We start from the raw sequence: 14,354 nt of genomic DNA, 5'->3' as shown, positions 1-14,354 counted from the left end.
GCATTCCCTAATGTTTATTTTAAAAATATTTTACTGTATAACATGTATATATTGACGCAATTTAGCCATTGGCTACACGTTAAATTTTAATAAACCATCAATAATAATAATAATAATAATCATATGTAGCGCATATCACCGCAAGGTCCCTATGCGCTGTTCTAATGTCTCAGCCTGTTTGACAACCTCTGGAAAACTGTTCCATAACTGAACTGCTGCATATTGGAAAGATCAGGAACCGTACGACTTGGTTTTAATGACTGGGGGTGTCAGAAGGGATTTATTTGAAGATCGCAGATTTCTGGTTGCTTTGTACTCCTGAACTAAGCTTTGAAGATAAACAGGGGCATGGATACATTGATAAGTTGACAATAAATCATGCGCAACACACAGAATGCAAAGGATGAACCTGGGTAATACAAAGAGCAATTTCACATCACCTTGAGATCCTGCTGCAGACTGATGACTATTTCTTTGTACTTACCATTCCGATCTTCATGCAAATACTCACAGTGAAATTTATTTGGGGGCGTTTAATAAGCAACTTGAAGTGGAAAAAATGTTTTGGGAAGATCCAGAGTGTTTGTTAACTTGTCGTTATATACTTGATGCATTGTTGCACTACTTTGTTGATGTCTATGATATAATATTAGACAGCATTTTATAAATCAAAATAAACAAATTGTATTCGATCTCAAATTGTATTCGATCTCCACATGACTACTTAGGAAAAACCTGAGGGAGTAGACGGCTGTGCCTCATAGATCAGTTGGTTGAGCATCTGCCCGCAGTGTCAGGGGCTTGGGTTCAAATCCAAATGAGGACCATTTGATTTTTCTCTCATCCCATGTTTGGCTATATCACTTCTTTTGGTGATTAGGCACCATACCAAATATCGTGTTTGTTACTTACGCCATCATTAGAGTGGTCACCATCATAATTGCCACATATACCACACAGTTTGTTGGAGAAATGTGGATCTACATAGACTGCTGCATAATACAATCCATCGTAAGTAACTGTCAAACCAAAATCAGTTCTCACTTCCTGTAAAACACAAAGAGAATGATCATTAGATTCAGGCACGATCATCCTAGTGACAATCTGCTAACCCAATAAACACGATGAAGCACTGAGCTATTGACCCATTGCACACAGGTCACACGCGGCGACAGCTGCACCACGCTCACCATTTTGGTGGTCAAAAGGTTTACATGTAAACGCTGCACTTCACTGAATAACAGACGTTGACATTGACCACCAAAATTGCGCATCCAAGATTATTTTGATGATGACATCAGGTGAATAGGGTCAATAGACCTGTATCATGTTGCCGGAATATTGGTCTTGTTCCCTTCATCCAACATGTTGGTATTTTTCCCTTTATCCAACAGCAGTAATGGGTGCTAACATTCATTGTACAAAAAGGAACCAGACTATTTCTCCTTCCAGCTACCTCAGTTTGGTTACATCGAGTTGAAAATCAAGATGGCCATACCATGTTAAAGATCCACAAATACAATAAATCATGCGTAACACACAGAATGCAAAGGATGAACCTGGGTAATACAAAGAGCAATTTCACATCACCTTGAGATCCTGCTGCAGACCGACTATCTCCATGTACTTACCATTCCGATCTTCATGCACATACTCACAGTGAAATAATTTTACACACACATAATGCCCTGTATGTAACAACATTAATCCATTTTGCAACTCACCAGGTTGAAGCCACTAAACCTGACTTGAACTCCATCCAGTGTGATTGGCAATGCCATCCACTCTCCATCTACATAACATTGATTTTCACGACCCAGAGTTATCACCTTTAGGAATGGGGATAATTATTAGTTAGTTCAAAGGGTCTAAGTACACAAAACACAATGTTCACAGTGAGTTGAATGTTGGTTGTTTGAAAATTTGAGGTATTGTATAAATGAAAATCCCCCAGTGGCACATACTAATATCGGTCATTGTAATTTTTAAGACTCATTTGCTTGAATCTTTCTTTTGTAACAATTGCTTTTAGTGTATTTTTTTTTCATTGTTTTATGTTTTGTGTTTCATATAGAGGCTCCTGCATTATGCGCCATATAAATGTTTTTTATTATGTTATTATTATTATTAATATTACTAATACCTGTATAAATGAATGACCTCGCTATACCTATAGCCTTTATAGCCCGAGCCATAACATATGAAATGGCCCGGTTACAAGTACCTTGTCTCCAATATGGACATGAATGGCCTTAATGACCGATGACTTTTCAGTAAAGCGGACATTCTCTTGGATGACCTCAAAGGCTGGTTCAACATCATCACGGCATGTTTTTGCCAGAGTGTATTGACATTCCCCTTGAAATGCAAAACTCAGTAGATCAAAGGTAACGAAGTGAAGACTTCCATACACGTAGCACAGAGCACGACCTGCAAATAAGTAGTTTGTATTAAATGCAAATAAACACACCCTAATCACTCCACACTAAGTTCACAAACTAGAAATAGGAAAATCCGATGATAGATTTAGTAGTTGAAAAATATCAAAAATAATATTTAGGAGACTGTAGGTGACTGTTACTGGATACAAAGTTTACAATAATTTGAGGTAACTCACGCACTGAGCAGCGTTCCCCCATAAACAATTCAGTACATTGACACATGTATTCTCCATCTTGAAGTTCAAGGCAGGTACCGTTGTTTTCGCATGGATCACTGAAACAGGGGCTCACTTATTGGGAAAAAGAGCAAATACAAATTAATTTAGTCCACATTATAAATATAAACCGGATGCTGAACAGTAGCAAATCCCTTATAAATGTCTTTCATAACAAAGTAAATACAACCAAAACTCAATTTAGATTTCAAAAGGTATGACTCATTAAGTGTCTAAAACAAATTAGAGAAGCTCAAATACAATCAATTTGTAAAAACAAATGTTTTGCCACTTGTCGGTTGAGGATTGAATATCAGTGCCACTGTGTATATAACCAATCACTGTGATTGGATTATTGTTTTGGTAGTCACATTTGGCTTTCAACATGTTTGTCTTTTGAGGAGGTCATATGTCACCATGGTTCAGTGGTTAGACTGCAGGACTTGCAATTACATGCCCCTAAGCTTATCGCTGATTTCACAATAACTAGAATAAATATTGTCATCTAGTTACTGAATCACATTTTTTTAGTTCGTGCAATTCATAATTAAAGATGTTTAACCGATGTTTGTGTGTGAGAAAATGGCTGCTGCCAGCTTGGGGTTTATATTCCCTTGTGTAAGTTCACCGAGTTTCCTAATGGGAAGATCATCTAAACAACAAACAAACAACAAACAAACATACAAACAAACATACTTTACTTACAATCACAAGTTTCAATGCCATCACCAATCAATGGCTGTCGACAATGACAACTTAGTTGACCATCACTGACTGCACATTCTGCATTGCGGTGACACTCAATATCTTCACATTCTATTTCTCCATCATTCGTACATTCACATCTCTCTTCGCAACCATCCTTGATGAAATGTTCTCCACGCTGCAGAAAAAGATTGTCAATGAACAATGAGGTTAGATAAAACAATAACCTATTTCTTGGTCTGTTGTGAGATTTTGTCAATATCAAAGTTCTATTATTTGTCTTATTTATCTTTTTTTCCCAGGATGAAAACTTTTTACCAGACAATTTTACTTCATCATTTTTCACTGAAGCATACAAAAACTTGAACTGTATCTTTGCAATATTTTCCAGAAGCTTTATAGATAAGTGTTCAATTTGACAGTATTTTAAACTCATACAAGCAAAACAAATCTATTTAAAGACAATTCTTAAACATAACTGAACCAACACATAACCAAATACGATTCCTGATTCCAAATACGATTCCTGATATCCACAAATTTTCTGTCCATAGGTTAGGAAACAAAAGTATCTCACTTAACCTTAGACCTAAATGTTGTCTTTAAATTGCTGCTTATTATTGAACCATGGTGTACCTAATATATCATACCTTGTATACTATATTGCTTTTGTAATTGTGACATAAATGTGCATTATTGTATTGTATGACAGCATTGAAATAAATGTTACCGAATAAATGAATGAAATAAATCAAACGAAGTACATAAATGTAACTAACTTCAATATATCGGCCTCCCAATCGACAACCACAGTCTTCTGGTCTTACACACCGTCCTCCACCTAACACCAAACCATCTGCGCAATCACAACCTTCCACACAACGTCGTCTGCAGATATCTGGGTCAGAAGAGTTATCTTGGGGCCCCTCTCTGAAAGACTCACATGTTTCTGGGCATCCAGATGCACACGGTGTGTAAGATGAACCCTCTGGACATTGGAATGCTATGGAGACAATGGATAGTACAAACTTTAGGGAAAAAGCTGCCATGAGGGTGAAAGAAACAATTTCAAATTTTAAGGGTTCACAAAAAGAAACACATTTAGTACAAAAGGATGTTTGATTTCAGAGGCTTAAAGAGAATAACTTACGACAGAATTCTTCAGTTCTCCAAGGATCAATAGACACCCCAGCTCCTCTGCAATCATCTGCATATTGTGCAACATCATCACACAGAGCTCCCCTTTCTGGTAGGGTACTACAAAGATCATATCTGCAGTTTGTGTAGTAGGTTTCTGAATCTAATACACTGTGGCAATCTCTAAATGGACCTATAAAAAAAATTCAAATAGACGTCGTTCACAAAATGAAGATTAAAAAAACTATATGACTAATTCACCCACTTGACTCGTTCTAGCCAAGTTGCAATAAGGAAATCAATGTGTTGTTTAAACCCGCCTCGGCCTGGATCTAGATAATTTACATTGACAAATCCCATTCGTACCTTTACCTTCATATTGTTAAAAAAAAATCCTGTAAATTAGAGAACGGATTTCTGTTGTCAGCTTTGTCACTCGTACGCAATTTATGTGTTATTCTCTATCCATGTTAAATGGCCAATTTAATAAATAAAACTAACATCTTGTTTCTGCCTCTCATAACAGCTAATCGCGCGTGACTATGTTGGGAACCAGACTTAATGTTTCTGCCGCAGATGACATTCACATCAGTGCATTCACTCAATATTTCCGGCTCTTTCACTATGAATAATTTTATTGTTGTGTTCAAGAACATTTTCTCAAATAAAGTCATAATACACTAGGTACCCTAAATTTCACCAAGCTTCAGAACCCTCAAACTTTTGGGGATAAATTCAGCTCGCTTGGTTATAATACAAAGAGATGAACAAGGTTATTATGTCAAAAATCCAAGTTGTACACTCCAATTATTGATTCAGTGGCCATGCATAGGATAACTGTGTTTAAACACTTCTGGCTGTGGTTATATCATCGGTTTTAACACCCCCACGTGGTGTCCTCTCAACCAATCCAAATGGAGAAACTGTCCCCGGTATTTATGAATAGATTTTATATCCACAAGACCTTCAAGTACATTCACTCAATCTTAAACACACCACTCTTCCACGTAACTTCTTTATTTTTTATGGAACAGCCACCTGTGTGTCAGTTTTCTGTTTACGTGGTAATCTTTAGTAAAATAATAATAACGATAACATTCTTCATGATGTTTACATTCAAGTTTTTCTGAGACAGCCTTCCATATTTTTTGGTTTTGAACCAAAAACAACGGTATAAACTTAATGTAGTTTTGGCTGGGAACCAGTTTCTGTTAAGCAAATTTGTCTGTGCATAGCAAGTTTTTGTGCTTACAGGCTGTATGGAATTGGACCCTGTTAATAATCTGATGGCTCCATTCCTTTCACTTACCATCCTCATCGCTAATGATTCCACAGAGATGTTCAGCCATTTCTACGTTAGCCTCTGTAGCTTCTTCACATGGCTTATACCCACCCGGAGGTTCCATTGTGTCACAATCACCGTAAACCCAGCGGTTACCAAACTCACCCTCACCATCAACCTGTATTAACAAATTACAATAATAATAGTGGTTTCTTAAATAGTGCTCATTCTCATCATTCAGTGTCGCTTAAACATTCAGTATTTCCTGCAAGGTATGTGGAGCTACTTTTTAAAGTATGAGGCCCACTCCTTTTACATAGAACCATGTTTAGTTATGGTTTTCAGGGTGCTGTGGCACAATATCCAGCCAAGCCAACCCCTTCTCTTTTTATCAAAAGCACTGGGGTATTTTAGGTGCGTAATACAACACACAGGACATGCAGCTTTACGTCCCATCTGAAGGACAAAGCGATCGTAGTTAAGTGTCTTGCTTAAGAACACAAGAACATAAGTGTCACACAGGGATTCAAAAGGTGCTGATCACAAACACCAGAGTATGAGTCCGGTGCTCCTATCTGATCGGCCACAACATTCCAAGTATTCATCTAAGACTTATAGGAATATTTGTGACATTTTAAAATCATAGTTTTTTTTTTGAGATTGAGCTACAAACCGTTTGGGCATTCTCCGAGTAATAAATATTCAGAGCCATTACTCCCTCAAAAGAGAATTATTATATGGTTGTACTAGCAAGTTTACTATTATTTATAGTTTATTCTTATAACAAATAATTGTTTCTTGGATTGTCAGATATCTATTTTATCTTGAGTCACATCAGCTTAAAGACAAAAAGCATGCTTACAATTTCACCGTCTGGTGTCTTGAAGTCAGTAGTTTGGTCTCCATCGTATGTACCACACAGACCCTGAGTTTGATTGAAGTACATGGCTGAGATGCTAACTCCAACAGAATTTTCACCATCCCATGCTACAACTAGAGTGAAATTTGTTGTAACAATCTGCAATCACAAATGCAAAAATTATATCATAATTTACACTATTTTATAAAGAAAACTTATTTTTAATATAAATCAGAAGACATATTTTATGTTGGTGGAAACTATCCTTTTCAATTGATCAGTTACCTTAACACATGGTCAAAGGCTTTTGATTTCAATGAAACAATTCCATTACTAATTGGTAGCCCCAATCTTGTGTACATACCACACGTTTGCCGGAGATCTCGATAGACACTTCCGGTGCTGGGTGAGCAGGTGGATTGACAACCATACCATTCACTCGAACCTCCTTGTCTTGAAGGAGCTCAATCACCTACATGTACAAATAAAGCAAGAACAGTAAGATAAATTGGTTAAGTCAAGATACAAAAAAAAAACTTTCATCTTCTGCAAAAAAAGCTACGAACAGTTTATGTAGAAAACAGGTTTAAAATAATTTCAAATAAACCAAGCAATAAGGGAATAGAAATGAACAAGTAATTTTTTGGGGTATTCTATGCTATATTAAAAAAAGTCCTGACCCCCAGCTTCCATGAGTAACTATTACTTCTTTTTCCTTTTAGCATTGATTCTTCTTGACTTAAGTGTTTAGCTTCAGTTGCATTCAGAGCCCAACTTTATAGAGCTGCTTCAGCAAAAAGTAGCAGGACACCAGCCACAAATAGTAAAGGTGTTAAATGTTATTTTGGCTGGTACTCTTGTCATTCTGGTAAGCAAAATGTTGTCATTTCTTAGCTATTTTTAGTGCTGAGAAGCAGCTCTATGAAATTGGGCCCAAGTCTTTTCTTAACTGTATACTGGTCTGCCAAGTTGTTTTCTATTGTCAATGGTATGTACATGTTTGTCCACAGTTCCTCCTTACAAGACCAAGCTTACCTGAACAGCCTTCATACTCATTGTTTGTTCATAATTAAATGTATTTGGTTTTATACTGTTTCCTGTATTATTTCTCTTTTGTACAAAATGACTTGTTATTTGACAAATATAGAAACAATTTATTGCAAAGCTTTGTTTGAATAACAGGAAGGAGATATTTGACTTACCAAACCAGACACATGGACAGTTACTTCATCAGTATAAGTAACCCTCGAGTTGAAACTAGGAGAGAAATGTTTCACAATGACCTTGAAACCAGGTAGAGTACTTTTTTTAGCACTCTCTGCTAGAATGTAACGACATCTCCCTTGGAAGTCAAATTTCTTGTTATCGAACGACGAGTAGTGTGGATCACCATATGCAGTGCAGACTCCAATACCTGAGAACAAAACAGTATATCTGGATCATTCCATGTCAAATCACCCAATGGGTTAAACCCTACCCTCTTCAAATTTGCTCAAATTTGGTTTATGGGGTAATCGTGGCTCAACAAGCTAAACGGTTTTCGCGCTACAGGATGCTCTTTCTTGTGGATTTCGGTCAAAATGCGCCTGACCTCTGACATTCAAGCGACCATAACTCGGTAACCTTTGGGTCAAATTGGTTGAAATTGGTGTCTTTGGAAAGGAAATTGTGTAAGCTTTCCAAATATGTCTTCTTCTTTTTTTGTAGGAACATGTTTAAGTATGATAACCTTTTGACCTCTACTTAGACCTTGAATTTGACCTTATGGATCATGTGACCTGGCAACGAACTTCGGTGAAAATTTACCCTTATACGTTTTCTCCACAATATAGAAAAATTTGAAATACAATAGTTTTGACTTGCCTTCAGGCTCCACTCAAAGTTGCCCTACTTGCCTATTTCTATGCAAAGTACATGTACATATACATACCTGTTCATACGCATGTATATCAAACAAGGCTATAATTATGGTCCCCAAGCGAAATCATGACATGATTGATTGATTGATTAATTGATTAATTGATTGATTGATTGATTGATTGATTGATTGATTGATTGATTGATTGATTGATTGATTGATTGATTGATTGATTGATTGATTGATTGATTGATTGATTGATTGATTGATTGATTGATTGATTGATTGATTGATTGATTGACTTTTTTTTCTTACTTTTCAAAGCAAACACTTTATTCATACACAAAATATTGATTGATTGATTGATTGATTGATTGATTGAAGGTACTCACCATCATCACATGCTTCACCAGACCAGCCTTGGTTGCATTCACAATGGAATGTTCCGTCACCATGACTGACACATTTACCATTCCCTGAGCAATGCTCTTCACCACTATCGCATGGGTCCGCTGAATCAAATAACATCAAATGAATTAAAGCAGGGTTGAGAGTCATTGCAAACAAAACAAGTCTGAGACTTGAATACAAATTCAAGGGTGTGTTGAAATGATGACATTTCCCCCTTTTGGTAACCCTAGAGTTATAGATTCCAAGGAACCTATGGGAGCAGTGTCTGCAGCACTAGAGGAGTAGATCAAAGAGCAGGATTTCTTTATACATTGTAAAAAAGAACGTCTGAATTCAGATAAAATATCATCACTGTTAAAGGTATTAACTATTATGTTTCTGAGAGTACATAATATTAAGATAATTTTAAAATAGCATACGAGAGAATAATTAATTGACAAGTAGAAATAAAAAATATTTCTGTCAACTAAGTGTTGTTATTGATTAAATTTTAGTTGTTATTGTTGAGTACAATACGGATACATGTTGCTATATTTGTCGTATAACGTGGTGGATAAAGTGTGTCAATTGATAAAGAAATGAGTTACTCACGTAGACATTCCTCTTCAGATTGATAGAAACCATCATTACAGTAACAGCCAAGCTCTCCATCTTGTACTTCACATATTGCATTGACAGCACAGGAAATATCCTCACAGACTGTTTCATTTTGTCCATTACATGTACAACGCTGTCCACAGTCCAAACTGACATACGTTTCCCCAGGCTGGCCAAGATAATATCCAGAAGAATTAATAAAGACATTAATTAAAACATAGAAATTTCATTTCAATGGTCCTATAGTTATGGAGCCAAAGACTCTCAAAGATCGAAACTTAATCACTACACTAGCAAAGAACACAATGGAGAGAAGACAATTGGAAGGAAGGTTCAGTCTTAGATGGGAGGAAAACCCAAGAGATTAATTCCAGGGAAGTTCCACAAAGTCAGGTAGGGACTGAAAACCTAATCCACATAGTGCCCCTGGTGGGATTCGAACCAGGGTCCTAGAGGAGAAAGATGAGGCAGAACACAAAATACTTCAACCTGACCATCCTGAAATACAAAAGGCACAACCAACAATAAACCAAAATCATACAATCTAGATCACTTCATCAAGTAGTTCATAAAGTGACAGCTCTTTTCTTCATTTTGTTGCTTTATATCTATAATGTAGAATGACCGAGTTTGTACTCAAGCCATCCTTAAAGTGCAAGCCTGGAATTTCATCTTTGAGAAGGGCAATTCCATTGAAAATCTTAAAGTCTTTGAGAAACTTTTGAATACTGGTTTTAGTTTATTCATATTATATGTTGGGCAGGAAATATGGCAAGTGGAAACGATTTACCAACAACCATTAACGATGCTTTAGTTCCCTGCCACACTACATCGAACAACACCTTTTATTAAACATCTTCTCAAGGGAATTCAATTTTTTGATAATTTTTCTCTTCACTTGTGCGGAACATAACTTTTGTGACACCTTTATTATTGTTTTGTGTATGGGCCTTCATCTGTTTCTGAAGAGTTGCTGTTATAAGTCTAAATTCATATTATCATTAATCTAACCTCTAAATAAGACATAGGTCCTTCACATCCGCATTCTTCTTGCCGTACACATTCTTCTCCATCGTAAAGAAAGCCATCATCACACTCACAACCTTCAACACATATATGAGGGCAAGCTGGATCTTCAGGTTGGAAACACATCCCTGGGCAGGCTGAGGCACACTGAGTGTAACTTGAGTGTTCAGGACATTCCAGTGCTGTAATATAAGAGATATGTTGATTACTTTCTAAAATACTTTCTCTTTTGATTTGGAAATAAATATTTTCCTCAAGAAGTAAAAATTTCATTACAACTGGGGAGACAGATCATTTTCTGTTGCAGCACCACAAAGAGTTAATTAGTCTTATCTCGAGTTAGGACAGGTTATTAGGACTAGCCTTTAGAGTCCTACACTAGTCCTAAGTTAAGACTAGCTTTGTGAAATCAACCCCAGAAGTTTTTATAGAGAAGGGAGTTTTATTGTTTGTTGTCAAAAACACAAAAACATCCTACAAACATGTACTAGAGCCTCAAACATTGCTTGTCTTAGACCCATTGTTTGGCACTTTTATTGGCAAGTTTGAAGAAGATTATATTTATCCTGGTTGTACTCACGGCAAAACTGTCTGGTTCTCCACAGGTCTACATCAAAACCATTTTCATGACACAAATCTGCATACAATGCAGTAGTTGTACACAAGTCGGTTGTCTCAGGAAATGTTACACACAGATCATACACACAGCTATCATAGAAGATCTGTGCAAGACCAAGTGATGTACATCTTTCAAATGCACCTGGGTTAAAAGGAAAGGTGAAATAGTTCAAAGTTTAGCCGTAGCTCATTTCAAGAACAGGTCATGAATTCCTTTAAGATTACGTAGCATGGAGAAATGAGAAATATACAGATGTTTCCTAGTTTCCCTATATATCAGTCGAGTATTTTGAGTTCTGATAATGTGAAATTGTTATCTGTTTTTAAATTGAAATGGTTGAAATTTCAACAGTGAACCGATGTATTTGTTTGTTAGAAAAAACACTGATTTTTTATAAACATAAACAAATGCTGAACTATTTAGACCATGGGATGGGTATTGAAAAGGGGCCTATTTTTTGGGTTCCGTGGTCCCCATCTCCGGACCGCATGAAATTTGGCGCACAAGGGTTTTCAGTGGTACTGAATCCGAATTTGACTATTAACCAATCGTTCACAGCAGTGCAAGAACCTTTTCCAAGTGTTTAATGTGAACGATGTCAATTTTCCCCATTTCTGTCCGATTAACGTGCAAAGGCCTACAACAAAAACCCATGATTTTTATTGATTGAACATCAAGTACGGTGCCATTTGTTTTTTGTTGCTACGGCGTGCGTGTGTTAATTTTTTATTATTCCACTCGCGCTTGTGTGATTACTTATAATTTTGTCGAATGAGCCTGTAAATCGACTGAAGAAATACACTGTATGTTAAATGGTCAAGTGTGGGAACGAAACACAATAATGCTTCGAATGACGTCACCCACAACGCAGGCTTTCGAGGATTTTTAGATCACTATATGTCGCCGTAATTGTTTCTTTTCGGGATTTGGTGCAGGATTTTCGCCAAGCAACAGCAAGTAATGGATTTTCTGTATTTTATTTCATACCTACGTACAAAAAATTGCATGGTCCAAAAGTGGGGGCTACAGTTTTGAACAATTCTAGTGATCATCCTATGGTCTAATTGCAATTAATAGAAACACACTCAAACTGTGTTTAAGAATTTTAACTTACGTAAGAAGAAAACCTGGCACAAATCCCGGACGATTACCAGACTGAGTGGTGAACAGTTGAGTTCAGGTGGCTCTGGCTCTCCAGGACATTCTTCATCATTTATTTTCCATCTGTTTCCAAACAGCTCCGCACTCGCGTACTGTTTTGCAACAAAATAAGTCGTTTAAGTATATATTGTAAAGCAAACTGCAGTTATGATTGTAAACTCCAATGAGTGAGTTTCCATATTTGAATATCATCAACAAAAACAACTTACATCTTCAAAATCGTTATCTGAATTGCCATCCCAGCTACCTCCAAGCCCACAAGTGTTATCGCGGTAAAGTAGAGGCACTGAGACATCTAATCCCGCTTTGCGATTCCATCTCACTTCCAGACCAAAGTCTGTGCTAAGGACCTATCATTAATAAAGAGAATAAACAGCTTAAATGAATTGTCTGATGACATGAGATATTTAAACACCAGTCTACAACGCAAGATATTGATTTTAAAAAAATGCTGCAATAACACTTATTTAGTGCGACAACATAATTAAGAAAATGACAGTAGAATTTTAAGAACCATAGATACATAAATGAGAGTGGTACTTACAACATTCTTTCCTCGTTTCACAATCGTAATACCTGGGAGTGTCAAAGGGAGACGTAAACTTGAACCGTTGACCATAATTTTTGTCTTTCTATTCATGCCAATCACCTGAATGCACACCACAAATATAATTCATTAATATGGTAACAAACATAAGTTACAAGTGGTCAAATTGTGAAGTTTATGTCTGTTGGTAATACTTCAAATGGAAAGTAATAAAATGGCAAGGATCAGCAGTGGGCATGGAATATCAAGTTTGGAATACCAAACTCCATCCGGATCATTGTTGCTCTGGAAACCTTCAAAGCAGAACCGAAGACGCTGCTCTTTTCACAAGCATACTGTGTCTAGCTTCTTAGCAATGAAATTTCCTGACGTTTAATAATTGTACATCAATATCATCCGTTGTCGAAGCGCCATGAGTAATGTATTTTAGAATGTGCACTTTATAAATCCATTATTGTTATTATAAGAAAGATCTTCATTTATAACTCACCCAGTCATACACATATACATAGACAGCTGCTGTAGAAGATGCACCCTTTCGACCTCTTCGTTTAATCTCATTATCTACGATGACTTTGAATGGTGTTACAACAGTTGGATCACAAGGTTGCAACATGACATACTTACAGTCGCCTTGGAAATCATACTTTTTCCCATCAAAGGTTTCATAATGAGGATCTCCATATGCATAGCAATGGCCTCTCCCTGGTAAATATTTCAGTAAATAAAAAGAGACAAGTTATTGCTTTGCTACCCACAAACTGCAAGCATGTGAATGCCTTGGTTAATGCATGAATGTGAAAGAAATGTTAAAATTTGAGTTTGACTGGTATGCACATGAAACCAACATAATACTAAGCATGAAGCTGACACCAACCAAAGTATATCCTGATAAAGCAAGCTCATAGTCTGGTTTTAGAAAATTCGCAAAAATATCTTTTTTATTGTAAACAGCCTAAGGACTATGGCCATTTAAAATAAGTAAAACATGATAACATTACAAACTTTAATGATTTTTACAACAAAAAAATTCCAATCTTAAATGAAGAGAATAACTCTGTGCATATTCTTTATCCCAGATGCAAATTTAACATCTATTATGATGTTGCGGTACCCGCTGCTAAAACATGGGATTCAAACTGCCTCTAGCTTACGGCAGGGCAATCTCTAGAATTGCAAAGGTCATGGGTTCAAATCCCATCCAAGTAATATGCTTGTGATATTTTTTCACAGGACTCGGAAAAGTGCTGAGTAAACAGTGCTTGCACAAATCGGTTTATGGGTAAAATCCAAAATTAATACTCTTTATCCCCATTGGAAATTTAACATCTATTATATAAAAATAAATTGGTTTCCTATGTTATATGCTATAACTTCTAAGTGTCATCTCCATTGCTAATTGCTCAATAGGTCAGTCAAAAACTAACAGTGGTAAATAGCAATAACTCAGTTAAAAACTATCAATTAAAAAAGCAATAGGTCAGTCCAAAACTATC

The 14,354-nt window shown here is 36.4% G+C and overlaps 1 protein-coding gene across 1 annotated transcript in view; it reads right to left on the bottom strand.

Annotated features, from left to right (window-relative positions):
• The window catches only part of LOC139936154 (IgGFc-binding protein-like), a 103,255-nt gene that overhangs the window by 53,145 nt on the left and 35,756 nt on the right, over positions 1-14,354 (bottom strand). Inside the window, exons 27-45 of the mRNA XM_071930900.1 lie at positions 13,349-13,563; positions 12,856-12,960; positions 12,521-12,661; positions 12,265-12,403; positions 11,112-11,291; positions 10,517-10,713; positions 9,500-9,674; positions 8,890-9,009; positions 7,842-8,053; positions 7,004-7,111; positions 6,643-6,798; positions 5,808-5,958; positions 4,512-4,691; positions 4,141-4,364; positions 3,362-3,539; positions 2,618-2,731; positions 2,225-2,430; positions 1,725-1,829; positions 913-1,047 (exon numbers count right to left, since the gene is read on the bottom strand). Coding sequence (XP_071787001.1) covers positions 913-1,047; positions 1,725-1,829; positions 2,225-2,430; positions 2,618-2,731; positions 3,362-3,539; positions 4,141-4,364; positions 4,512-4,691; positions 5,808-5,958; positions 6,643-6,798; positions 7,004-7,111; positions 7,842-8,053; positions 8,890-9,009; positions 9,500-9,674; positions 10,517-10,713; positions 11,112-11,291; positions 12,265-12,403; positions 12,521-12,661; positions 12,856-12,960; positions 13,349-13,563 — 3,041 coding nt within the window. The remainder of the gene's footprint in view (positions 1-912; positions 1,048-1,724; positions 1,830-2,224; positions 2,431-2,617; positions 2,732-3,361; positions 3,540-4,140; positions 4,365-4,511; positions 4,692-5,807; positions 5,959-6,642; positions 6,799-7,003; positions 7,112-7,841; positions 8,054-8,889; positions 9,010-9,499; positions 9,675-10,516; positions 10,714-11,111; positions 11,292-12,264; positions 12,404-12,520; positions 12,662-12,855; positions 12,961-13,348; positions 13,564-14,354) is intronic.

This window comes from Asterias amurensis, chromosome 4 (genome assembly GCF_032118995.1).
Source record: "Asterias amurensis chromosome 4, ASM3211899v1".
In the NCBI taxonomy this organism is placed as follows: Eukaryota; Metazoa; Echinodermata; class Asteroidea; order Forcipulatida; family Asteriidae; genus Asterias; species Asterias amurensis.
The sequence above is the reverse complement of the archived record's forward strand: the minus strand, read 5'-3'. Positions and strand labels throughout refer to the sequence as shown.